Here is a 26,300-nt window from a genome sequence, read left to right as displayed (position 1 = left end):
TATTTTGTCCCTCTAAAACATTAATTCTTATTATGAAGCACTTTAAAGATCAATCGTTTTCAACCTGAAGATTTTGACACACTGTATTAGCTGGGATGAGAAGCTGAATTTTTCCTCATTTTCACCCACAACACAGTATTAACATCTTGTGTGGTGGGGAAGCATGGTTACTCTGATACATTTTGATTCTTTTCTTGCTGTTCCAAAAGGAATCAGAGCTCATAGAACTACGGGAAACCATTGAAATGTTGAAAGCCCAGAACTCCGCTGCACAAGCTGCTATTCAAGGAGCTTTAAATGGCCCTGACCACACTCATAAAGGTAAAAGGTTTTGTTTGTTTTGTTTTCCAACAGATTTGTGCCTCAAGAGATTTTGTTTTAATTATTCATGGTGGCTTGGGCCTTTCTTTAGGGCAGGATATGTCTGCCACTTCCCATCTTCATATGTGATATTTCCTACATAATTTGTGAAGGACACAAGGGTCTGCAAGAGGAAGGAGAAGACACCAAAGCATTGTTCAGCAAACATGAACTCTTATTTCATTCCTGGAAGGAAATTTAAGATCCACGTCACTTTATCCAAGATCAGTCATAATATATAGTAGAGCACCAATTTGCGCGTTGCACTGATATCATTCCCAATTATAAAATAAACTGAGGGTTGGGGTTGATCTGTTCCAAAGAAGCCTGCCCAGCTTCCACTATTTCAGCAGAATGGAAAATTGCACAGATTTTTTTAAAACCCCAGACCAACAAGGTCTGAATCTTTTTTCTCTTTGTATTATAGATCTGCGAATAAGGCGGCAACATTCCTCAGAAAGTGTTTCCAGCATCAATAGTGGCACCAGCCATTCAAGCATGGGCAGTGGTAATGATGCTGACTCCAAGAAAAAGAAGAAGAAAAACTGGGTAAGTGTTTTGTAAGATCTAAAAGTATTGTTTTACTGTCCTTCTGTATGTCCCTCCCCTGTTTCATAAAAAACAACACAGCCTATATAAACCACAAACTTAGTGCCTTTTTGTATATGTTGCTGTTCTGGATAGAGCGATGTAGATTCATATGCATTTGTGAGGTACTAATATTGGTAAACCAAATATATTTCGATCAATGTAAAATCATGTGTAAATTTCAACATTTTCTGGGGCCCCCCCCCCCCCTTCAGTCTATATGATGAGGCAACTGCCCAGAATACTTTACTATATAGTATAGGAAATCTGATGGAAATGTTTTTAAAATAGATAACTATCAGGCCTTTGAATTGAGAAGATTGTATCCTTATCACAAAGACTTTAGATTTTGCTGAAATAATGGAATAATTTACTTTGGTTGTTTAAAATATGTTTATTACACAGGTAATATTTTTAAAATACTGATTCCAACTTCATTCCCATGATTTGTAATTGCACACTCTTTCATGTTTCTGCAAGGTGAACTCTAGAGGAAGTGAGGTGAATATAAACCCCTGGAAAATTTGGCATGCATCTCAAAGAACTCTATCTTGGCATGATTGCTATTCATTTTGGCAGTAGGCTTTTGTACCCTTCTAAAACAGATTATTCTTTATGTCTCCTTAGTTTTTTTTCCTCTATTCATTTTGCCTACAACTTTGAAATCTAGAAAGGGGGAGTGTCGCCAAAATCCATTTCTTTCTTATTAGAAAACCAGAAAGAACATAAATTACTATAAACCAATCAGTGTTTGCACTCCCATTCTTGAACTGATATTTGTAGAAAAAAGTACTACAGCATTTAGTAGAAGAGTAATTTGGGTGACCAAAACAACCATTTTGGAAGGGGGTGGGGGAAAACACACCTTTTTCCTTTGGTATGTGTAGTGTGTGTATTCATCAAAAGCATTTGACAACTCAGAGATAACTGCATCAGACTTATTGCAAATGTAACTTTTGCGATCTCTGTTTCTGAAATAAATGGCTCTTTGGCTATTCTGTCCCTTTCAATAATGGATAAAAGCTTCTACAGCAAAAAGAAAATGAAAAAAAGAAAAAAAAGGCAATGCTTGTACATTTGAACTTGCTTCTTTAAAACTGAACTGCAGTAAATACCTCCTTTTCCCCAATCCTTTCAGCTTCTTGTCAGCAAAAAGACAAGAACATATTGCAGCTTTGATCTTTGCTACTGAGAAGTCATAGGTTCAAATTTTGAAAGGAAAAACAATTCTACACAAATGATGCACATAAGCATATTGATTGGAATGTACTATCTTTAAAAAAAACAAAACATTAATTTTAAACAATGTGGCTATTTAAGACCAGTCACCTTAAAAGGAATGCCTGAGAAATGGGCTTCCACAGGAGGTGTAGGGTTTTAAATGAGCATCTGTTTAGCTGTACTTCTTGATTCCACACCTTTTCCATAGCGCTGTGCTCAGATGATTTTAAAGAGCGCTCTTTCATTCATGTTCCTAAAGATACTGTGTTGCATATGTTAATACCCTGCTTATCTATACTGACCTTAGGCAGTGGCTAGATTGGCATCTGCAAACTAACTTTTCAACAAAAGCAAAACATAAAGTGAACCAAACCATCAAAAATCATCCAAATAAATATATTCTCTTTTCTTTCTTTTTTTCCTAGCTAAGAAGTTCATTCAAACAGGCCTTTGGGAAGAAGAAGTCTGCAAAGCCTCCTTCCTCTCATTCTGACATAGAAGAAGTTACAGATTCATCTCTTCCTTCCTCACCCAAATTACCCCACGGTTCTGGAGAATGTGGATCAATAAAGCCATCCCAATCAACATCTGCGTATGTTTCCACTTTCTGCACAAGAATTTCTTAGATAATATTGTTTCTGATAAACTTAGTAGTTAAAGGAACAATCCTTGGTTTAGTGATTGGCAAAACTGTCACTATCTCAGAACTTTTAATCTTTTGTGCTTCTGAGTCATTACTATTTCTTTCTGAATTCAGTCTTCTTATTCACTATTTAGAAATTGATCTGACAGTCTGGCTGTTCCTCAGCTTCATACACTTGCTTCTATAGCTTTCTTTTTTTAAAAAAAAAATGGATCTAGCATTCTTTTCTTTCTCTTTTTTTAGATGGGGATGCACATAGTATTAGGTTTGTGACTGTCCCCTATCTTTCTTTTGTCTTGCCCCCAAAGCCTTTCAGGCATTCCTCCACTGTCCAGAAGCAATAGTTTTATAGTGATGTGAAGGCAACTGAATGCATCATGGCATATACTTTCATAATCCCATCAGATACACAAAGTAAAACATGTATGTATAAGCATTTGTATATACGTATGCACAATATACACATGGCCATACATACCTACACACCCATGTATGAATATAAGTTGAAAAAGAATGAAGATATGTGTATGCACAAAATACGTGTTAAAATGTGCCCCATTATTCTACAGAAAATAAGTGTAAACAAGATCTGGCTAACAGAGTAGGAAATGTGGAAGAAAAAAATGTTTTATGGCCAGAACAGATCAGCTCTGAAAGACAGCTTCCCAGTGGCTCGAGGGCATGGCATTTAGATGCCACATGCCCCCAAGACATCTTGAAGTTGTCTGGCTGCCCAGATGTGAGTGGCTTCATGATGCTCCGGTGGCACGACATGTACACACCACATACCTCTGGAGCATCTTGAAGCTGCCATGGGGCCATGGCAGAATAGGAAAAGCTGGCTTTTTGCCAGCTGAAAAGGTAGCAGATCTTTGCTGCTCCTTTTTTGGCTGGCTTCAAAGTGGACTGGGGCCATGGCATATTTTCCACGGCCCCAATCCATCTTTGGAAGGGGCAGTTTCAAGCCACTCCTTCTGCCCATCTGTTTTGCCTCATGATAATAATGTGTGTGTATCTTGAAGTTGCCTGTCAACTTATGACTGCATAAATTTGATAGGCAAGGAATTTCTTAGGCAAGTGATGCCTTTGTCAGTTCCTTCTTAAATATAGCCTACAGCACTTGGTACTCATTGGTGGTTTTCCATCCAAGCACTAACCAGGGCTGATTCAACTTAGCTTCCAACATCAAACAGGAAGTGGTGCCTTTAGTGTATTTAGGCTAATTTAGTGAGTAGATGCTGCAAAAACATCTAAGGCAAGAAAGAGGTCCTTTTGGTAGTGAGGCAGCCATTTTTCTCTCAAGCTTTATTTCTGTATCCATCTCATTGGACATGGGTAACTCCAATTAGTATAAGGTTTTTACCATTAATGCATCTAAATTTGCTGTCCGGGACATTTGCCATTTGGAGTGCTCTGTGTGGTTTTTCTTGTGAAGGAATAATATTTATTGTTGTTGTCCTGTAATGGCACTTCACATAATAAATAAGATAGAACACCCCCCACACACACACACACAGGTATACAGTTTATTTAAAAATAAAAATGGGAAGGAAGGAGTAATACAACCATTTTAATACAACTATAAGGCAAGCTACCAAAATACAAATATAAATGTTAATGCAATACAGTACAGAACAAGCTAATTGCATTTACATTCCTTTAAGTGTATGTTTTCCTTATAGAATGCATTGATGTTTTAAAATAGATTACAGTACATATGTTACTTCCTAGTCCTTTGCTTAAGTACTCTAAAATGTGCATTGAGGACACCTACAATTTTTGATTAACTTTTTTTTTTTGTCATGTCAGAAAAAACTTCCTGTACATTTACAACTATTCTCTCAGGGTGCATCTACACTGTAGAAATAATGCAGACTGACATCACTTTTAAGTGCTGCAGCTCCATCCTATGGGATCCAGTATTACAAGGTCTTTAGCCTTCTCTGCCAAAGCATGCTGGTGCCTCACATCACAGGATTCTGTAGGATGGAGCGATGGCAGTTAAAGTGGTTTCAAACTGCACTATTTCTATAGTGTAGATGCAACTCTAGATGTAATATCCTAACTTAGCTTTTTCTTGTAAGATATTGATTCGAGTGTGTAGAAGTCAAAAGAGAGAGAGCACTCACACATGAGGGAGCATTCATGAGGGAGCATTCAAACATTGATATTGCAATTCTACTCACTTTCGTGAGGATTATGCATTCAGACATTTATCTGCAATCTGGTTTTGTGGCAATGATTTCTGCTTGGTGATGATTGGTGTAACTGAAAATCTAAGATCTGTCATATTTTTATTGTTTAGTATATCATTCATTCTCCACCAAAACATCTTCTTTTGTTTCATTCTATTGCATTGTGGGGATTTTTTGTTCCTGTTTCCAACCTGACTCTCATTTTCTAAACCATTTCCTTTCCTTTCTTTCACTTGCATCTGTCTGTCTAATGCATGTATATGCAGGTCATCTTTAATCTGGGCTCCAAAGAAAAGACAAAACGGTCACGTGATCTACAAGCATAGATCCCGGTAAACTGGCATGTGGGGTTCGGATTATATCTCCCAAGAACTAGACTGAAGTTGTCAGTTATCTTCCCGCAAGCCAAAGCTTTTGTAGTCACTCCTTTTCTTAGGTGGTGGGGCAGGGAGAATACTAGCAGATTTAGGTTTATGTTACACTACCAGCTGTAGAGTGACATGCAATATATAGTTTTTGATGTTTTAATATGAGAGCAATGTGTATTGATATTGTTCTGGAGTAACACAGCAATTTAAAAAGACATTTTTCTGTATGTTTCAAGAGTAACCCAATTCCTTTCGCTTCCTTTTATTTTTAACAATAGTTACTTCTTAACTGGTTTTAGAAAAAGAGCTTCATGTGCAAGTGCTTACTGCTATCATGACATACAAAGAAATTTCCCATTTTGTACATGAAGCATTTTCCAACCAGTAGAAGAAAGCAAGGAAATTTCATTGTATCAGGGCTGCTGGGTTATGGTCTTTGCAGTCAAGAATATGGAAGTAAGGCAGGGTGTAAAAATAGAACCAGGCTACTATTTTACATTCTCATGTGTCTGCTGTTAGAAAAACATACAGTGGGCCCTCCACATTTGTAGGGGTTAGCGTGCAGGACCTCCGTAAAAGTGGGAAAATGCAAATTAAAAAAAAAATAACCTCAAAAAACACCTCTCTAGTAATCTCTAGGTTCTCCAGTGCAACTCTGTGGTCAATTTTAGTCCATGGAAATTGACCATACAATCACACTGGAGGAATTAAATATGCCTACAGAAGTGTTCTCCCTAAGAATCTCTAGGTGTGATACTGAGGTCAGCTGCTAGCAAAAGCTAACAACAGAGTCACGCTGGAAGACCTGGAGATTCTTAAAGATAACATATTAATTGAATCTGTGAGTAATCACATCTGCAGAAGTCAAAGCCACAAATGTAGAGGGTCAACTGTATATTGAAAAGCATCATCTGTTACCCCCGATATGATTGTGCAAAGAAATGTGATGCTGCAGTTAAGCATGTAGTTAGGTGGAAACCTACATGGGGAACTGGCTATAATGTGAAGAGAATCTCAGCAACAGTAACGGATATCAATTATGCTGATTCTAGTTTCCACAGTGTGGACTCATTGTCATATGGAATCATTCTTAAGTGATCCCCTAGCTATTGTAATGTGTGAAGCAACTCTACTGATGAATTTAAACATTCACATTTATTACTCATTGAATCCAACATGAAGTAATAATTTTAATGTTTAATTGAGTATCAAATAACACAACTATGTCATTTTCTAAAACCAGACTTCACTTTAACCAGTGATATCAAAACTTCAGTAAACTAGAAATAATAATGCATAGGCAAATCAGTCATGTATTCTTATGCTGCATTATACAGGGGACATTGGCAGAGTTAAACTGTTCTTTTCACCCCTGGTACTTTATTTTTAATCATTGTTGTTGGAAAATTGTTGACTTTTAACCAACAGCTGTTTTGTAAAATACAGTGGTTCTCCACTTCGAGTGGAAAAAAATAAGCATGCAGAATAATTATGCTGGTAAATGGAAAATGCAGAATTAAATAGGAAAATTATACAATTAAGGCTTATCTAGATTTCCCCCTTTTTATATTTTTAAATGGATCTCATTCAAGTTGTATTGATGAAATTTGCCCTTCTGCTCCTAGGAGTCCCAGCAGCAACTCCTTTCTATTCCTTGACACAGAACAATGGCACACTACCATTTAGAGAAAACATTCCTTTAATCTTCTGCCTCTTTACTTTCTCTTTTCTTTTTTTAGGATCTGTGAATGCACAGAGGCAGAAGCTGAAATAATTCTACAGCTGAAAAATGAGCTCAGGGAGAAAGAGCTCAAGTTAACAGATATCCGTCTTGAGGCCCTCAGTTCAGCACACCATCTTGACCAGATTCGAGAAGCCATGAACCGCATGCAGGTCAGATCAGTGGAACAACTGACTAGGGCATTTTTCACAAATGCCATTTATTTTAAACCAGTAGACTGCAATAATTCTAGGCTGAACAGAAAAAAAAAAGAAATTGGATCAGTGAAAATAATTTAGCTGAGACTGGGGAAAATAATGTAATAAGAAACAGAATTAGGTTCTTAATTTTTTGTCTCTTTGTGAAAAGTGCTATTTTGCTTGTCACAGTCATTGGCAATGATCCCCTATAATTGTCAGCTTCTTTGCAAAATGTTACTAAGGAACAATCTACTTAGAAAGGAGGATGGGGCTTTAGAAGACTGTTAACTTTTTCCAGGCATCATAATATTTGAAGGTCTTCATGGCCTCTTAATCCTTGACTTTATAGTCTACTATTTTGAGGTTTGTGCTTTTCCTCTGTTATATTCCAAGCCAGTATACCAACTAGATTTGTGAGTGAATATTTTCTGGGATTGATAAACTGAGTTAGGTGTAGGGACCTCCATCAGGAACTGGATAGGGATAATATATTCCTGTTGATCTTGAACTTCTCAGCAGCTTTCAATACCATAGAAATTTTCTCAACCAGCTTTTTGGGATTGCACTTGAAAGCTCCATTGTGTAGTGACTTCAGTTTTTCCTGGAGGGATAAGTTTAGAAAGTGGTGCAGGGGGATTCCTCTTTCATGACCTAACTGTTGGACTGTAGCATCCCTCATTCTTGTATACTATGCTATTTAATATTTACATGAAACTACTAAGAGAGGTTGTTCTGAACTGTGGAATTTTACAACCAATATACTAATGACAGCCAACTCTTTCCCACCTAAATCAGTCTTTGGTGCCATTAATGGACTAGATGAGCCAAAAAAAATTGAAACTTAATCCATACAAGATAGAGATGTTCGTTTTCAGTCAAAAGGTAGTCAGGTCATTGTTGTTCAAACTGTGCTGGATGTGGTTACATACCCCCTGAACAGCTAGGTACAATCAGCCCTCCATATCCATGAAGTCTTTATCCACAGATTCAATCATCCACGGTTTGAAAATATTTCAAAAAGATATAAATTTCAAAAAGCCAACTTCGATTTTGCTATTGTATATAAGTGACATCATTTTACTACACCACTGTATTTAGTGGGACTTGAGCATTCACGTTGTTATTATAAGTGATTATCCATTGGGGGGGGGGGGGGCTCCTGGAACCAAACCCCAGCAGATACCAGGGACCAACTGTATTACAGGATTCAGCCCTGAACCTGGATTGCTCTGTTTTAGTGGTGACTTGGAATGAATTTGCACACTTGAAGCTAGTGCACTAGGCATCCTCACAATGTCTACTTAGTTGTTATTAGTATGCAATGTTAATTACATATTAAGGAATAGATTACAGGCATCCCTCCCGATTTTCAGGGATCCTTTCTGGACCCACCCACCCCGTGAATCCAGAAAAACACAAATATTCAAGTTGCCATTGGTTGTAATGGCTGCACGTTCCTATGGATGCGCCTCATGCACATGCACCATTTTACCTCTCCCCGCTTGCCATCCACGAAGGACCAAGACCACATACTTCATGTCCATGAATTGGGATGGTTGAGTGTATATATAATATATCCTTTTTTAAAAAAAAAAAAAACTTTACATCTATGTTGGAAGCTGCATTGAGCCCTAACGTTAATGGAAAAATAAGATATTAAATTAATAAATGAATAAAGAATAATTTACCAAGTTATGATTGTGTCAGTATCTATTCCAGTTGGAACTTTCAACTGGATTTAGGCAGATGAAGTCAAGATAGTCATGACTCACTTGCCCCATTTCAGTGTGTCTACTCAGAGCACATCTAATACAGGCTCCAACCTTATGTTTGCTAACAAAGTAGTTTTATGGGTGGAGGTGAAGCCCCAAACAGCCATTGGTAGGGGTTGTGTGTTTTTGGCAACTTTCAGAGGCACCATGGTGATCCATTGCTTGGCAGTTCTACCTCTCTCTGTTTAATTAGTTTCATGCTTAATTGATTTTTTAATCTTTCTAAGCTGTTATTTTCAGTTTATTGTTCTTCTACATGATGAAAATGTGAATGCAAAATCTTTTAATCACCTCAACATTAGGACATTACAAATTTGAGATTAAGACATAGTTTTAGGTTCATAGCACACATTGTTTGACCTTCATGAAGCAACCAGCACTTTCTAGCACTACATATATTTCCAAGCCATTAGTATCAATTAGGTAATCATTCAACAAAACATAAAATCTAATTAGGAATAAGAGTTTCCTTGGAGTATTACATCTTTGTTACTGATCATACAGGGTCTCCATCATGGACAGGTGTTGGTTGCATGTTTATCATATCTTACAGTGTTAGTAGGGGACACCTATGTCAGGGAGAGACAATGATATATGGACTACACAGGAATAAATATGAATGAAATGTTTGGCCTCTTTGACTTGCAAATTAGATTCAGCCTAATGTACACTAATTTGAAGTTCCAGCATCTACTGTGTATACTCATGTATATGTTTAGAAATTTTTGTCAAAAAACCTAGTTAGGTTGACTTATCCATGGGTCAATGTACAGTAAATACTGTACTTTGACTCTTATAAAAAAAGGAACCATCCCATGCTGAAAGGCAAGAGTGTAATCTGTGATGGAACCATTGACTCCCTTCTGCTTTATCTTCCATCCAGCCTTTAGTGTGATTTCATGCTGAAATTTTGTAATTTCTTTGACATTGTTTTCCTTTATTTCTTCCTTTAGATCCTTTGTTACAGGCCCCTAAGTTTTAACCTTGACTTATAATTCATATCAAGATTCATAATTTTGGTCCCAAAACCTGCCCTTGACTTATACATGAGGCTGACTTACAGTGAAGTATATACAGTATTTTTATCTAGATTATTGTTCATAGCATCAAAGGGGCAACATTTACAACAATGTACTGAGTAAATAAAAATTGTGTCACATAAAAGTTTCAGCTGATGTGCTACTGAAAATTCTAGTCCCTCACCTTACAACAGCTATGAAAATGCTCTAGGTAACGAATTATGAATATCCATAATTCATTTGCTAATATTGAATTCTTTCTATATCACCAACACCATCCCACTGTTAAATATTGATGTTTGTACTTTAAATAATAGAATGAAATTGAGATATTGAAAGCTGAGAATGATCGCTTAAAGGCAGAGACTGCAAATACTAGCAAGCCAACCCGGCCAAGTTCAGAGTCTTCAAGCAGCACATCTTCATCTTCGTCACGGCAATCTTTAGGACTCTCTTTGAATAACTTGAACATCACTGATTCAGTTACATCAGGTAAATAAAAATTATTTTCTCTCCCCCCCCCCCCCAGATTTTATTGCCTTGCCATGTTTATTACCCTGTCACATTTATTGTCTTCTCATTTTAAATGTTGTTCATTGTGCAAATGAGATACTCATTTTTTCAAAATTGGGAGTAAATAGGGATATTGGTAGTAAAGCATTATCTGCATTATCTGCATTATCAGAATGATAGAGAGGCAAATCAAAGTAAAACATGTAAATAAAATTCTTTATTATTTATTTGAGTTGTTGTAGCTCACCTTGCTCAGGTGAGCAATCTGACATAAAAACACCTAGTTAAAAATCACAAATTTCAAATACATAGCTAAGGCCCGGTACACATGGGCCAAAAGCATTGTGCCACCACCGATACTAGGGTTCTGGAGCATGCAGCATCTGCACGCTCCAGAACCCTAGCGTGTGATGGCAGCAGCACAGTACCCCTCCATTCCTGAGTGCTCCAAATCGAATCGAAAGTGCATGCTCATTTGTGGCTTTTTAAAAGTCGGTTCTTCCTAAAAGACAAGGTAAAAGACCTGGATTCAAAAGTTAAGTTATTTTTTTGCCAGCTCCTCCCCCCCCCCCCCTGCTATAAATATGAACAACCTGGAAATAATCCAGTTTCCACACCGAGTTATTTCATAGAGTGAATGAGCCCTTTGCGTGTGGTTGGTTAAACTGAAGCAAAAATGCTGATTTGTCTCTTAGGAGTTTTTCGCACAGCTAAAAAATGCAACTTACCTTGCCCAGTTTGAATCCTCTTCCGGGATGCAGCTGGATATTATCACTTGCCTTTTGCTGCCGATGCCACTTCCCACCTAAAACCCAGCTAAAACCCAACTACAATCTGAGCTCAGCTGGCCGATTTGCAAAGCCGGAAGGATTCAAACAAGGCAAGGTAAGTTGCATTTTTAGCTGTGCAAACAATTCCTTAATATATGAATCTTCTTAGATATGTAATGAAAGGGAAGATGTCTTCCAGTTTGTGTATATATTCCCATTAACTTGACTAATACACTAGAACTCCTTTGTCTGAAGAACATCCACACTGCCTGATTTCACATTTGACACCAAAAGAGCAGAGTTCATGCATCCAAAATATATGATTATCCATTGTTCCTGTAATGGCTTTGCCAGCAGAGCAAAGATGAAGTGACAGTTTCTATGTACTGGGGGTCTTTAGAGTTATACATGCCATTTGAAGAAATAGACTTTAGAATTACATATAAAATTGCATGGATGTTTTTTGCCAAATGAAATATGTTTAAAGACATATGTATTTGTTGCTTGTCTGCTAGATATTTTACTGGAAGATGTTTCAGATGGAACGCTCCATAAAGAAGGCCAGAGTGTTAAAATTATAGTTACAATAAACAAGGGCTATGGTCGATCCAAGGTACTTTTTATTGCTGTATCCATCATGATAACTATGTTTCTGCTACTACTAACTCTGTTCTGTGATACCCAGTGATATATTCATTTAAGAGTTCAACAGGCAACAGTGAATGCACACTTTTTATTTTTCTTGTGTCATCCTGGCAATCCCACTAATTGATGATAAATAGTAAATTGTTTTGTTACCTATGTATGAAGGATCCATAAGGCATAGCTTTATATTCTTGGGCCAGAAATATAGGCCCAAAACACACGGGCATAAAAAATGGCTTCTGGCCATGTTGGAAGCATGTTTATACAATAAACATCTTCAATGCGGCTGAAAGCTGCACCAAAGCTGCTTCAGTCCTTTAGAGCAGAGCAGAAAGGAGCCAGGATAATCCAGCTCCTGGCAGTTTGGGTTGGAGTCAGCGGTGGTGGTCCACCTTTGGATCAGGCTGTGCGGTCGCTGTAATCCCAGCCTGCTTGCAGCTGGAGCAGCCTTGGGATGCTCCATCGTGCCCATCTGTTCCAGGCCATAGTTTATCTTTTCTGTCTATCCTTAAAGCTATTGCTGAATGAATAAATAAACATGGGAGCCATTATAAGCTTTGATGAGATCTCTGAACTAATAAAGTTTACATGATTTTTGTTTTGCTCTCCAAAGCATCTTTCCAAGAAATATAATTTATTCTGTGGGGAAAACAGTCAAAGAGCACTGACAAAATAATACTTTTAATGATGTTGAACATTGAAATTCCTCCCCTTCTCCCTGTTGCTTACTTCCCCTCTTAACTTTGCAGGACCAAAAAATGCAAGCATATTTGATAGGATCTATCGGGGTCAGTGGCAAAACAAAATGGGACGTATTGGATGGTGTAATCAGGCGGATCTTCAAGGTAAGACTTCAGTCAGTTCAAGAGTAGAAGCATTGGCTCCTGTTTATGCTGATGATTTACCTGTTATCTATTGCTTTATCTAAAGAATTAGATCAGGTATGGGAATTGCGTGGCTCTCAAGATGTTGTTGGACAGTTGGTGAACTCCTCACCACTCACTATGTTGGCTAGAGTTGCTAGGATCTATATTTCTGAAACTGTATGGGAGGAGCATGGAATTCCTAGATTTGTAATATATCTAGAATAGTGAAAGGAGGCCTTTCTTAAAGGGCAAAGCATTAGTTGGCAGGGAAGAAAAAAGTTCCTTTCCACTGTGGAAAAATGGGGGGGGGGGGAAGCCTGGTGCTCCTGTCTGAATTGGTACAAAGCACTGAAGCCTCACATTTTAGCTGAGCCACCTTGAATCCCTTCAGAAAGAAAGGAGACATATAAATGAAGTAAGTAAGTAAAATGCTGCTCAGGTTCTGTCAAAATAGTGTTTTTGAGAAGTTTTTTGATTTTATAAAGTCTGTTGGTCCAAAGCATGCTATCTTCAGGTGTCATACTACACTGTCCTTTTTGTTTCTCTATTTATTTCTGGAATAAGAAATGGGACAGAACTTAAGGTTAGGAGACTTCCAATATTTGTTGGATTTAGGGCCCAGACAGACCTGCACTTTGTGCCGGCCTGGACCCTAACTAGGGTTGTGTGGCGGCTGAGCATTTAGATGCTCAGAAATCCTACTGCATGTCCCGGACGCCATCTTGGTGCACGCCCATTCAGATGGCGCACATCATGATGATATCATTCATGTGCAGTGTCCAAACGGCGCTGTGCACAAGGGGAGTCAAAAGGCTGCACCGCGACCCTTATGCCACCCCTTCTAGGATGCAATTAGGAGCCACATTTCACGGCTTTTGCACTGGGTTGGGGGCATACTTTGCAGCTGCCATGTCCTCAACCCAGCACTTCCAGGGGCAGCACAGAGCTATTTGTACAGCCCTGAATGGGCTTTTTGTACAGCCCCTTAGTTAACCTAATAAGGCTTAACATTCTTTGCGTTTTATTCACCCTGTAGATGGATGCTTGAAAGACTGAATAATCTTCCACACAAGATGATGTTCTTAGAAAGTAAAATGACACATCAAAGAGAAAGTTTTAGCCTCCTTTACTCTATTCATAAAAGTGTTTTGTTTGCTTGGGCATTGACTCATAGGATTTTCCAAATGAAGTGTGAATAAAACAGTTGTTGCACAGCCACAGTAACTATCCTGTCTTAATATATCTCAGTGAAATTTACATCTCTTTCAAACTAAATTTTAGGCACAGTTGATAGGTCGTCTTACTGGAAATCATTTTTCTGCTGTGCGACCTGTATTAAATTGGGAATTGTCATTTCTTAATTCAGAAACACTAATTAATTTTACAATTTGTCTTCTGAGCTTCTAAGAATTATTTTACAGTTAAAAGAACATCATGAATCATTATAGTTTCTTTTCTATTGGTTTGTAAATATTTATCAGCAACGTATTTTGTTTCAATGTATGCTGGCCACAGTATCCTTAACACAATTTTGAGGGGAACAATATGTGATAGACAATAGCTTAGTCTAAACAGGAATCCTCCTGCTGATACACCATATGTGTCTTTATGCGCCTTATTATTATTATTATTATTATTAACCTTTATTTATAAAGCGCTATAAATTTGCACAGCGCTTTTAATTAGACGGTTCCCTGCCCTCAGGCTTACAATCTAAAAAGACACAACACAAAGGGAGAAGTGAGTGGTGGTGGGGAAGGGGATGAGATCCAGCAATTCTTCTCTACCTCCGAGGCCTGGACCAAGGGAGATGGACTGGAGGGAGGGCTTGGCTTCTTAATGGATGGTTAAAAGGAGGCATCCTGAGGCAGAGAGGGGCTCACCTCTTCTCTAAACAATATAGTCTTTAACTCAGTTTTGAAACTGGGTAGAGAAGTGATGAGGTGTACACATGGGGGAAGAAGGTTCCAGGAGCAGGGGGCAGCAAGTGAGAAGGGACGAATCCGGGAGGGGGCAGTGGCAATCCTACACTGGGACAGGAGACCTTGACTACCAGAGTGGAGGGTACGAATAGGAATGTAAGGAGAAAGAAGGTCAGATAAGTAAGGAGGGGCAAATCCATGGAGGGCCTTCAAGTTACCTGTCAACTTGTGGCAACCTCATGAATTTCATAGTGTGTTCTTAGGGAAGGAATACTCAAAGGTGTTTTTTTCTAGTTCCTTACTCTGAAATATTGCTATAGCAGGCATTAAATCCTGGAGCAGCTCCCTATCTCCACTTACTGTGTAGTATTTACTACAATCGATTAGAGTCTGTTCCCTTGTCATTTAAGAAGTACCTGGCTCCCATTTCTATCTCCTCCCATGAGTGAATCCCATTGTAGCAGACAGAAACAGGGTCCCTGTTGCAATTTCCCCCACATCAGAGATCACTTCCGTGAGTGGGAGTGGAAATGGCAGCCAATTGCTTCTCTAGCAACAGGAGAATGGAGCCCCATTGATCACAGCAGCTAGTACCAGTTAAATGAGGACTGGGAGACTTTCACCTAAAGGTAAAGGCAGCCCCTTGACATGAACATCTAGTCATAAACCACTGTAGGAGTGTGTGTGTGCTCATCTCCATTACTAAGCTGAAGAGCCAGCATTGTCTGAGGATATTCAGGTGGTCATGTGGCCAGCATGACTGCACCAAATGCTATTACCTTCTAGTTGAAGTGGTACTTATTTATCTACTTGCATTTGCATGCTTTCAAACTGCTAGGTTGGCACAAGCTGGTACTAGTCAAAGGAGCTCACCCCATCATGTAGTACTTGAACTGCCTACCTTCTGATCTTCCATTCATTGGAATTGGCATCTTACCCACTAAGCCACCACATCCCTCATGGTCCCTACACAGTCCATAAAGTAGGGTCTGGTTAGGGCAGTGAATATGCAACAGTCATGAGTGAGTGACTCCAGATTACTAGTTTGTAACTGTGATACAGGAATCCATCCTCCTGAGTAAGCCCTAATGTTAGAACCAGGAAACTACTTTAAGCATTGATTTTGGGTGTCTCTGACCCTGACGGCATATGCTACAGCCACCTTTCCTGTGGCCAGCAGGAATTGTATTTTCGTGGATGGCATAGGTATGAGCATCAACATTTGTATAAGAAGGCCTATGCACATAACTCTCCATGCATTTTTGGAATCCCAGTTATGCAGATATCTGTGATTGTGTGAGAGGTGGAGGTGGGGCTGACAATATTGTGTGACTTTAGGGAATTCTGCAGGTGACCCCTTTGGACTTTTCTTTGCATCATGCCCCTTCACATATGTGTGATATCGAGGGAGCTAGAGACAATCAGGCTTGATAATATAGTGACATCAGTAAGAAAAAAAAAACATGCTGCAATGTTCTTTTCTGAAGACCCATTCCATTGCCAGTTGTGCCTTGGAATGGATATGGATGACCATCAGAAAGAACAGTGAATCACACACATTGTTTAGAGAAATTCCTTTTACCATGTGCAGAAAGTAGACAACATATGCAAAAGTATAGATGAAAAGGCCCCAGTTTGGCTCAGCTTTGGTTCAATGCTTTGTTATGCCATTACTTTAATTTGTTTTCCTTTCCTTCATGCTGCCTGAGCTGCTTTATATTACATATATTTATGATATAATAAATGTCAAAACGTTTGAAAATTACATGAGGTCCAGTGAGAAATATCTTTGTTGTGAATCTGCTTTTTGACATTTAAACCTCAAACCTAGTGAATGTCCTTTACCTGCAAATGAAGGAAATAAGAGTGACATTTGGAGATGTGGGTACATTTATGTATTCTGTCTTGTCATGTAAAATGCCCTCTGCTTATGTTTTTTTGTTTAAATTTTAATTTAGGAATATGTTTTCCGTGTGGATCCAGGTACTAGCCTTGGTTTAGGCTCGGACTGTATAGCTAGCTACTGTATAGGTGATATAATTAGATCACATAGCCAAGAAGTGCCTGAACTGCTACCTTGTGGCTATCTGGTTGGAGATAATAACATAATCACCGTGAACCTTAAAGGTAACACCATACTTTTCCTTTATCCTTTTTTCTTCAATATTTTTTCAGCACTAAGTATAATATTTTAATATTGCAAACAAAGAAACGATCAAGTGAAAATTAGCATTTCAAATATATCTAGTTTATCTCAACAAAAATCCAATAGAAATGGAAAGAAGTCACTGCTATTCATTTCCTGGCTGAAAAATATGGGTTTCCTGACACTCGAAAAACCTGGTTGGGAAGAATTTTTCAGTTTTTGCCTAGCATTCATTTATCCCTATATTTTTCAGGGAATTATTCTCCACAGTAACACTAGTATTTTGGGCAAAAATAAAATGTTCTTTTGCACATAAAAAACACTGTTTCTAGATAACCAGATGCTCCTTTGGCAGCAAAATTGGTGGGTTTTGCACCAACATGCCTTCTCCAGCAATCTTGTACAAAAAAATTATCCACCGTTCTTTGGTGCAAGATTCCTGTTTCCTGCACAAAAATAGTAGTCTTGCATAGAAATACATATGTAGCCATCTGAAAATAGTGGGTTTGATCCTGCATCAGACACATACACCAGCAAAAAAGACAGGAGCATAGCAGTATGCTTCCGTCAATATCACACAATAATGCAAATATTATCACATGACTCATGATTATCCCATGGTTATCCCATGAATAAAGAAGAATTCTAGTCCTGCTTTTTATTCAGAAGGATTTTCTGTGAATAAAAACAGGTGCTAGAATTCTTTTTTATTCATGGGATAATCATGATGTGTGTCATAATCTTTGTGTTATCGCACAATATTGACGGAAGCATACCATTAATGCTCCTGTCTTTTTTGCTGGTGTGATAATCTCCATAGCTATGATGTCATGGCTATGCTTCATCTCTGGAAACCATGCTCTGTGAGGTTAGGGTGCTGGGTATGTTGAGCCTGAGGAAGAAAAGGTTAAGAGGTTACATTATAATCATGTTTAAATATTTCAAAGGATGTCATAGTGAGGAGGGAGCGAGTTTGTTTTTTGCTGCTCCAGAGACTAGCACAGAGAACAATGGAGTCAAACTACAGGAAAAGTGATACCACTTCAGCGTTAGGAAGAACTTTCTGATGGAAAGAGCTGTTAGACCGTGGAATAAGCTGCCTTGGAGTGTTGAGTATTGATTTTTAGCACCAAAAACCAACATTTTCAATGCAACAAACACTATTTCTGCTCTGAATAATTTCCGGAAATATTTCAGGCTGTGTGAATGCCAGGTGAGAACTGTGGATAAATATTTGTTTTCTCTGCAGTGGAGAGAAAACTGGCAATTTTTGGCAAGGATGAAACTGTAAAAATAATAATAATACATGTTAGCATGTTAATATGATTCAAAGCATGCATTGAGACATCTGGCATGTTTGTATTGTATTATATTTATTTATTTATTTATATCCTGCTTTTCTCCCAAAGCTGGGACTCAAAGCAGCTTACAACATAAAAAGAGATACAGGTAAAAACACATATGAATAAAAAAAACCTCACATGTGAAATATTATTTTTATAGTTACATTTGTAAAACTTATGTTTATAGTGAAGATGCATATTGCTTATGTAGATACACAGCTGTCTTTCCTAACAACCTTCAATTTGAAGATGTGGTTCAGATCCTAATCCCCTGTAAGATGCCAATCAGATATTATGTGGTGAATGTGATGGTTATGTTTGGATAGATCAGTCTATTTCCAACCCAGGTCAGTTTAGCAAGAGTTCATTCATGAGTCCATTTCATCTCTATTCTGCATCAATCTGTGATTGTTTTTTTTAAAAAGTTATTGAAATGCATTTTAGTGTATTGTCTCAATCCATATTCTCTGTATTTTGTATGTACTTTGCTATACTATTTTGTCCAGGACTGTATCATAGCATTTGTGTGTACAAAATACAATTTGGGAGTGTGGGGTTTTTTAACCAGTGCAAACTAAATAAGTCTCTTAAATACAAAGTGATTTGGGAGTGTGTTTTTTTAAATCAGTGCAAACTAAGTCTTAAATATCTCAGGTGATGACATCAAAGCAGTACACTGATTACTGGTGAATGAAGAAGAGGTACTCATATAGTAAGTGACAAAGGCTGCCGCCCGACTCACCAGGCAGGCAGCGTTGCAGCCGGGGGCCTGGGGCCATAGAGGTCTGGCGCGCCCCAGCATACTTTGCTGGGGCATGCTGGCCTCCAATTGGCCAGCCAAGGGGGAAAAAGGAAGGACCTCCGCCTCCTGAGCAACGCTCTAGGAGGCGGATAGTCCCTCTCTATGGTCGCCCCGGTCCTCCAGGGCAGCCGATTGGCTGGCTGCTCCTGGGGGTGGGGCAACTCCCCTCTCGGCCCCCACCTTTGGAATAGGCCTATATATAGCCCATACGGCATCCTGCTCGGCACCATTTCTGCTTGGCTCTCCCACCCACCCTCCCTAGGGTGCGTGGTTTGCTGTCACAACTTTTGGGGTGGCAGCAGAGCTTCTGGATCGGGTAGGCATGGTCTAGAAGGTTGCATAGCACTGTATCGGGAGTCCCTATGGGACACGGGAAAGATGAGGGCATATGTTGTGGTCATTGCGGGGGCCATAATGTGACACCGCTTCCCAGTGACTAGGGGCTTTAGTTAAATGCAATCTGTGGGTTGCATGAATACGAGAGCACGTTAATCTAGCCCCTAGCTCATCCCGATGCCTTGCTTTATATGACATGCCATTTATCCTACAACGGTGGGTTGTAAGATGATCCAGAACTCATGCTTTTGGCCAACCCTACCTTTTGCTGATGCTTGCGTTAATAAAGTTGTGGCCTTTCCTCCACATGCGGCTTTGCGTTTTATTGTGGCGATGCCCTCACAGGCAAGTTAGATCTAACCATCAAACTTCAAGAAGTATTTTATGCTAACCACATCATGACCACAGCTTCTTATTTCAATACTGAATTTCCTCTCTTAGTGTACAAAATTAGAACAAAACAGAATTTTAATATAAGAATGAGGGGTTAGAATTCTGAATCTACCACTTCAAACAGGGATTTTAAATATTTCATGTAGCCATGGGAGCTTTCTATTTTGAGGGTCTTGAAAAAGAAGTCATGTCATTTGGTGTGTTATCTCTCTCTTGCTAACCCTTGCTGCTTTCACTTTGACCTTTTTCTTTTAAATGACTCAAACGTTTCCAATATACATCACTGCCTCACTGAGTTTTCGCTTCACATTTGCTTTGATCACATTGCTCCCATTCATCTAGTCACAAGGCTATGGCACTGTTTAATCTTTTCCTTTTTTGGCCCTGAAGAAAGGTCTGTGCACTTCCAGTGCTTTTCAGAACCTGCAAGAGAGGTTTGTATCAGGGACATTTACCTACTAACAAGAAGAAAGGGAGGAAAACCAAAAGTTTTTTTTCCCCTAAATTATTCTGAAAACAACACTACAGGGCAGGGAAAAGTAGTTATTCTTTCTTTCTCTCCCCCACCTTTTTTTTTTTAGGAGTAGAAGAGAATAGTTTGGACAGCTTTGTGTTCGATACATTAATTCCTAAACCAGTATGTCAACGATACTTTAATTTACTGATGGAACATCATAGAATTATCCTGTCGGGACCCAGTGGCACTGGGAAGACCTATTTAGCGAACAAGCTTGCTGAATATGTGATAACTAAATCTGGAAGGAAGAAAATGGAAGATGCCATTGCTGTTTTTAATGTAGATCACAAATCAAGCAAGGTAGGAAATAAGAGAGAAGGAGCCATTAGTACATATCCACCTGTTACTGTATGTTGTTCCACCAGTGTAAATACAATACCATTTCTAAATATGAATTTTTGTTGTTGTGTCCCTTCAAGTCATTTCCAACTTATGGCGACCCTATGGCAAAACTATCATGGAGTTTTCTTGGCAAGTTTGTTCAGAGGCAGTTTGCCATGGCCGCCATCTGAGGCTGACAGAGTGTGACTTGCCCAAGGTCACCCAGTGGGTTTATATGGCAGTGCTGGGATTTGAACTCTGGTCTCCAGGGTCATAGTCATACTCAAATCACTACATCATGCTGGCATTTAAATATGTATGCATGTATCTGAATGGCACCAACAACATTTATGTATGACAACTATTTCCCCCCCAAAGAGTTTTTCAACTTTTTGAACTATGGAATTTTCCCCATAACTCTGGACCATAAATCACATCTTCCTGCCTGCTATATTCTAGTCAGAACCTAATTAATTACATAGGCTGGATCCTAGTGCTTCCACCAGAATCACATCCACTACAGCCCTTTTGTACTCTAAAATGTCTGTTACTCCAGAACAAGTTTTAAGTGATGGGGCAATGGGATCAAGCTTACATACCCAATTGGATTCTGATTATGATGTCACTACCAATAATTTTAGCAATTTGTGACCTGGTTGTGCAGTGGTTAAATACAGTACCTGTACTGCAACCACTCACTCACAAACCATAAGGTTATGAATTCAATACCAGCCAGGGGCTCAAGGTCGACTCAGCCTGGCATCCTTCTGAGGTCACTAAAATTAATACCCAGCTTGTTGGGGGCAATTAGTTTACACATTGTAAACCGCTTAGGGAGTGCTTAAGTGAAATGTACTTGCTGTTGCTGTTGCTATTGCTATTTTTCTGCTTTTGTATTTTGTGTTATATTTCGTATTATGCTTACATTATGTAAATTATCTATACATAAGTGGATGCACATTACATGTGCATGCACACATATACACACATATCCTCAATAGTGTGCATATCAATGGGCAATTTCATCCACTTACCTCACTACAAGTTCTTCATGTTCAGAAAGAGTTGTGGAAACATCTACTACACACATTTACATAGATTCTTCAACATAGTCAAGAACTCTGTCTGATCAAGATCCATAAGGCTAGGAACAAGAGGTACAAATAGACCGTCAAGCTTACCTGTTGTCACCATCTTGTCTGTTGGCACAAGGACTAGATCAATGCTGGTGAACCCTTTAGAGCAGTGGTTCTCAACCTTTGTTCCTCCAGATGTTTTGGACTTCAACTCCCAGAAGCCCAAAACAGCACAGCTAATGGGTTGGGATTCTGGAAGATAAAGTCCAAAACAAAAAGGACCAAAGGTTGAGAACCACTGTTTTAGATGCCGAATGCCCAAACTCAGTGGTGTTCCCACACAGGGTGTCACCTGGTGCAGGGGGGGGGACTTCCAGGAGCTGGGACATATTGGGTGACAGTACTTGCCAACCCTCATGATAGTTTCACTTTAGGGTTGCCAGGAACAACTTGAAGGCACACACACACATCCAAGACACACTCTCTCAGCCTTAGGCTAGCAATAACCCCCCCCCCCTTGACAAAACTTGCCAAGAAAACTCCATGCTAGTTTCACCTTAGGGTTGCCATAAGTTGGAAATGACTTGAAGGCACCACACACACAAGTCACACTGTCTGAGAGGATGGCAATGAAAATCCCCATCTGACTAAGCTTTCCAAGAAAACACCATGATAGTTTCACCTTAGGGTAACCAGGAATGACTTGAAGGCATGCACACAAATGCACACTCAAGATACACTCTCAGCCTCAGGCTAGCGATAGCAAACCCCCCTCTGAAGAAATGCTGTGTCACCACTGCTTCCACTGCTGCTGCCTCCTCCTCCTCCTCCCCCTCCGTCCCTCCTTTCACCAGCAGTGGACGGTAACTGGAAACATGGAGCTGACGCCGCCACTGCTTCCTCTTGCTCCTCATCTTCCTCCAGTCTCCTCTTCCTCCTTCCCTCCTGGCTCTCATATTTGGTGGGCAGGCAGGCAGGCAGGGGGCTGGAGGCATGGGACACCTGCTACTGCTGCCGCTTCCTTTTCCACCTTCACCTCACTCCCAGCTCTTACTAACTGCTGATTTCTCTTCCTCCTGCCTCTTCCTCTTCTTCCTTTTTCTCCCTCCCAGTTCTCATCAGCAGGTGGGCAGATGGTAGCATGGGGCTGCTACTGCCACTGCCTTCTCCTCTTCCTCCTTCCCTCCCTCCTTCCTCTCACCAGCAGCCTCACTTGCCCACAGAGGGGGCTCGGTGTGCTGCCTCTGGCATGTGTGCCATGGCTGGACTAGACAGTTGGCAACAGGCAGCTCCCAGTAGCTAGTGCCCAGAGGTGATGCCTCTCCTAGGACAATAGGAACCTATCTCCATGCAAATGTATTCATGTAGAACTTCCTTTTGCACCTCCTGCTCAATGTGCAGAGAGTAGGGTTGGGCAGCAAGTTCAGATCCATTTCAGGGGTTCAGTATATGTGTACAGTGGACCCTTGTTATATGCTGGGATTTGGTTCCAAGATCCCCCGTGTATAACAAAATCTGTGTATGCTCAAGTCCCATTAGATATAATGACATGGAAAAATGGTGTCCCTTATAAAAAATGGAAAATCAAGGTTTGATATTTGAAATTTATACTTTTTTGAACATTTTCAAACCGTGTATGCTTGAATCCATGTATAACAAATCTGTGTATAAGAAGGGCCGACTGTATTCACATGATTACTTAGTACAAAACTCTGAGTCCACTAAGGTCAAGCTTCGGATGAAGAAAGTACTTGGAGAAAAATTTATATGTTCAGACATCAAGCAATAGTTTTAACATAAAGTTCATAAGTATGAGGATACCAGTAGAAAAACTTATGTTTCACTCTATTGCTCTTCTTTTCTGTAAGGATATGCAACAGTATCTTGCTAATTTGGCTGAACAGTGCAGTGCTGATAACAATAGTGCTGATCTCCCTGTGGTAATAATTCTTGACAACCTCCATCATGTTGGTTCTTTGAGTGACATCTTCAACGGTTTCCTTAACTGTAAATATAACAAATGGTAGGTTTGCTCTTTACCTTGTTTTAAAGTAGTCTGAACACAAAGATTAGTATAGCAGATGACAGAATGGAAGATTAATTTTAGAGTCACAATCAGTCCAACAAAACATTAATGTTGTGCTTTAATTAAGAAACATGATTAACCCATTGTTGTCTGTTAAATATGTTTCATTCTGAGTGTTGTATATGTACTTTTAGGACATGGGATTAAAGTAAACTTAAAAGTTAATGATAAAATTATGATGTGTTTCTTTTGAAACAAAGACCTTATTCAATTATTTACTCAGCTGACAGTTGAATGCCAAACAATCAGTAAAACTGAGCATTTTTACCAGAATGTTTTAAGTCTTTTCTGCTTATAATACAATGGTAAAATTAGAGTCTTTATTCCCTATAACAATATAAGCTTAATAACAATATTTTGTTATATAACTATAGCTGTTGCCTTGTTTACATGTGTTCCCCATATATCATCTGTCGTGGAGGAAGTCTGACAATGCTGTGCCACTGAAGTATATTTGTGAGGTGGTAGTGCCAGCAAAAAAAAAATTGCATTTGGCCATTGAAAACAATGTGTTTCAAATGGAGATTTTTGTTCCCCTGCTGCTCTGTTGATAAAATGGGTTTAAAAGGGCTAAGCAAAGTTCACCTCACCTTTATGAAAGTTGCCCATCTATATTGTAGAGTGTAAGTTGCCTCGTATAAAACACTTCACATTTACTCAGGTTTTGAATGAATAACAAGGCTAACTTCATTTAGTTTTTCTGCTATGGTTGTTGTTTTCCTGCTTTTACTGGTTCTATAATTTTATTGCACTTTAATAAGTTAATTTGTTATTTTTCTTGGATGGGCTCTTGCTTTTTTGAAAAATAAAAAGATGGGGTAGAAATGTGTTAAATAAAGGAATAAACAGTTCTCAACATTTAATGTTTTTAGCCCCTATATTATTGGAACAATGAACCAGGGAGTTTCATCTTCGCCTAACCTAGAATTGCATCAGAACTTCAGGTACATGTTCTTCTTTCTTCTTGTGCAATCCCATGCATGCTCAGTCGCTAGTGGTGGTGTGGTGATGCAGCCTACACCAGGTGATAACCCAGAAGAAGGGTGACACCTGGTCAGACCATTGTCCCAGGATGGATGGGAGACGCAAGCACTCCCTGTCCTATTTCCCTACAGTGACAGTGGTCCCTTGTGAGGAGCTGCTGCCACCATGGGGAAGGACAAGGTCAAGGTCCCTGCTTCCCTGAAGTGGCGGTCAGCTCATGAGGAGGCCACTACCACTATGGGAATGAAGGTTGAGGGCCCCATGGTGGTGGTGGTCTCTTTGTGAGGAGACCGCTGCCACCACAGTGCAGAAGAAGGGGTGAGTGTGACCCTTTGGCCATGCTTTCCAGCATCCCTGCCCCCCTGCACATGGTGACACTGAGGGTGGCAGTGCCACTATGTCTACTGAGAAGCCCTTCTGGACTCAATGGGCCTTTCTTGCACATGAGTCTGGATAAAATTACAGCCTGAAATAACCATTTTAAAACCATTCAGGAAGATTTATTTTTAATTATAAAAAGTGCTATGGGGAGGAGATAAAATGTGAGAATACCAACACAAAATTAGAATTCAGTTCCCCAAATGAAATCTTGCTTCAGTCTCCAAATTTCTAGCATTCTAGAGAATGAGAAACTGAAAATCATTAACATATAAAACTCTTGTATTTTTTGTGTTTTCATTTCCTTGTTATCTTTGATTGCCCTTTTATTTGGATGTCCAAAACTTTATTTTTTTTAAATGGTCAATTGAAGTTTTAATTCACTGAAATGAAAGAAATTTGACAAATGATGAAAAATTCCATTTTGCCCCCCGCTTCCAATAGCTACACCTCTGATAGGTAGTTAGATTAGAAAGTCCTCACATGTATGTAAGTTTCCAAATGTAGAATAATAAGTAAAGCATAATGGCTCTTAGCATATCAGATTTTCTTAACTATGGTAAGTCAAGATACCTTTTTACTACTTTGATTAAACAATCAAATAGTATAGTTATTTGCTCATTCTGATACACCTGTATCTATGATGTCCAGCAAAAGATCTAACTCTTAGCAGCACAGGAGAAACCAACACAGGAACTGATAGATTAGGACTATTTTTTTTTTAATCACTGACCTGAGGACCTGAAACTTATTCCTGTGTTTTCAATTAAAAACCTGAGAATTTGCCTTTCTGTGACAGATCTGTAGTCCATGATCTTGATTACTGGCAGTGGAAAACAAATGCCTTAAGCAAGTTCACAAAAGGGGAATAATGTCAAGATCCACCCGTTTTTCTGAATCCTTATCATCTAGTAATCAGAGATATATTATCTTTTAAGACAGATAATTCTGTTATGTCTTACAAAGAGGCTACCAGCCATATATTTCATGTAACTATCTAATCTTTTCTTTCTAGCCATGTGCTAGGGGTGATGCCATCAGCTTATAGAAATAATTTCCTATAGGATTATTATTATTATTATTATTATTATTATTATTATTATTATTATTATTATT

General features: G+C 39.1%; 1 protein-coding gene across 15 annotated transcripts in view; it reads left to right on the top strand.

The window, feature by feature from the left end:
- NAV3 (neuron navigator 3) overlaps positions 1-26,300 on the top strand; it is a 572,439-nt gene that overhangs the window by 535,948 nt on the left and 10,191 nt on the right. For 10 of the 15 annotated variants that reach the window (XM_042467939.1, XM_042467940.1, XM_042467938.1 and 7 more), the window contains 12 exons: positions 210-321; positions 788-909; positions 1,429-1,449; positions 2,595-2,761; positions 7,115-7,268; positions 10,404-10,578; positions 11,885-11,982; positions 12,764-12,859; positions 16,761-16,929; positions 20,404-20,639; positions 23,605-23,759; positions 24,695-24,766. In XM_042467939.1, the coding sequence (XP_042323873.1) occupies positions 210-321; positions 788-909; positions 1,429-1,449; positions 2,595-2,761; positions 7,115-7,268; positions 10,404-10,578; positions 11,885-11,982; positions 12,764-12,859; positions 16,761-16,929; positions 20,404-20,639; positions 23,605-23,759; positions 24,695-24,766 (1,577 nt within the window). Of the gene's footprint in view, positions 1-209; positions 322-787; positions 910-1,428; positions 1,450-2,594; positions 2,762-5,273; positions 5,340-7,114; positions 7,269-10,403; positions 10,579-11,294; positions 11,479-11,884; positions 11,983-12,763; positions 12,860-16,760; positions 16,930-20,403; positions 20,640-23,604; positions 23,760-24,694; positions 24,767-26,300 lie in introns of those variants that run through there. The other 5 variants (XM_042467933.1, XM_042467931.1, XM_042467937.1 and 2 more) reach the window with 3 other exon arrangements.

Source organism: Sceloporus undulatus, chromosome 5 (genome assembly GCF_019175285.1).
Source record: "Sceloporus undulatus isolate JIND9_A2432 ecotype Alabama chromosome 5, SceUnd_v1.1, whole genome shotgun sequence".
Taxonomy (NCBI): Eukaryota; Metazoa; Chordata; class Lepidosauria; order Squamata; family Phrynosomatidae; genus Sceloporus; species Sceloporus undulatus.
This window is presented reverse-complemented; position numbering and strand designations above follow the sequence as displayed.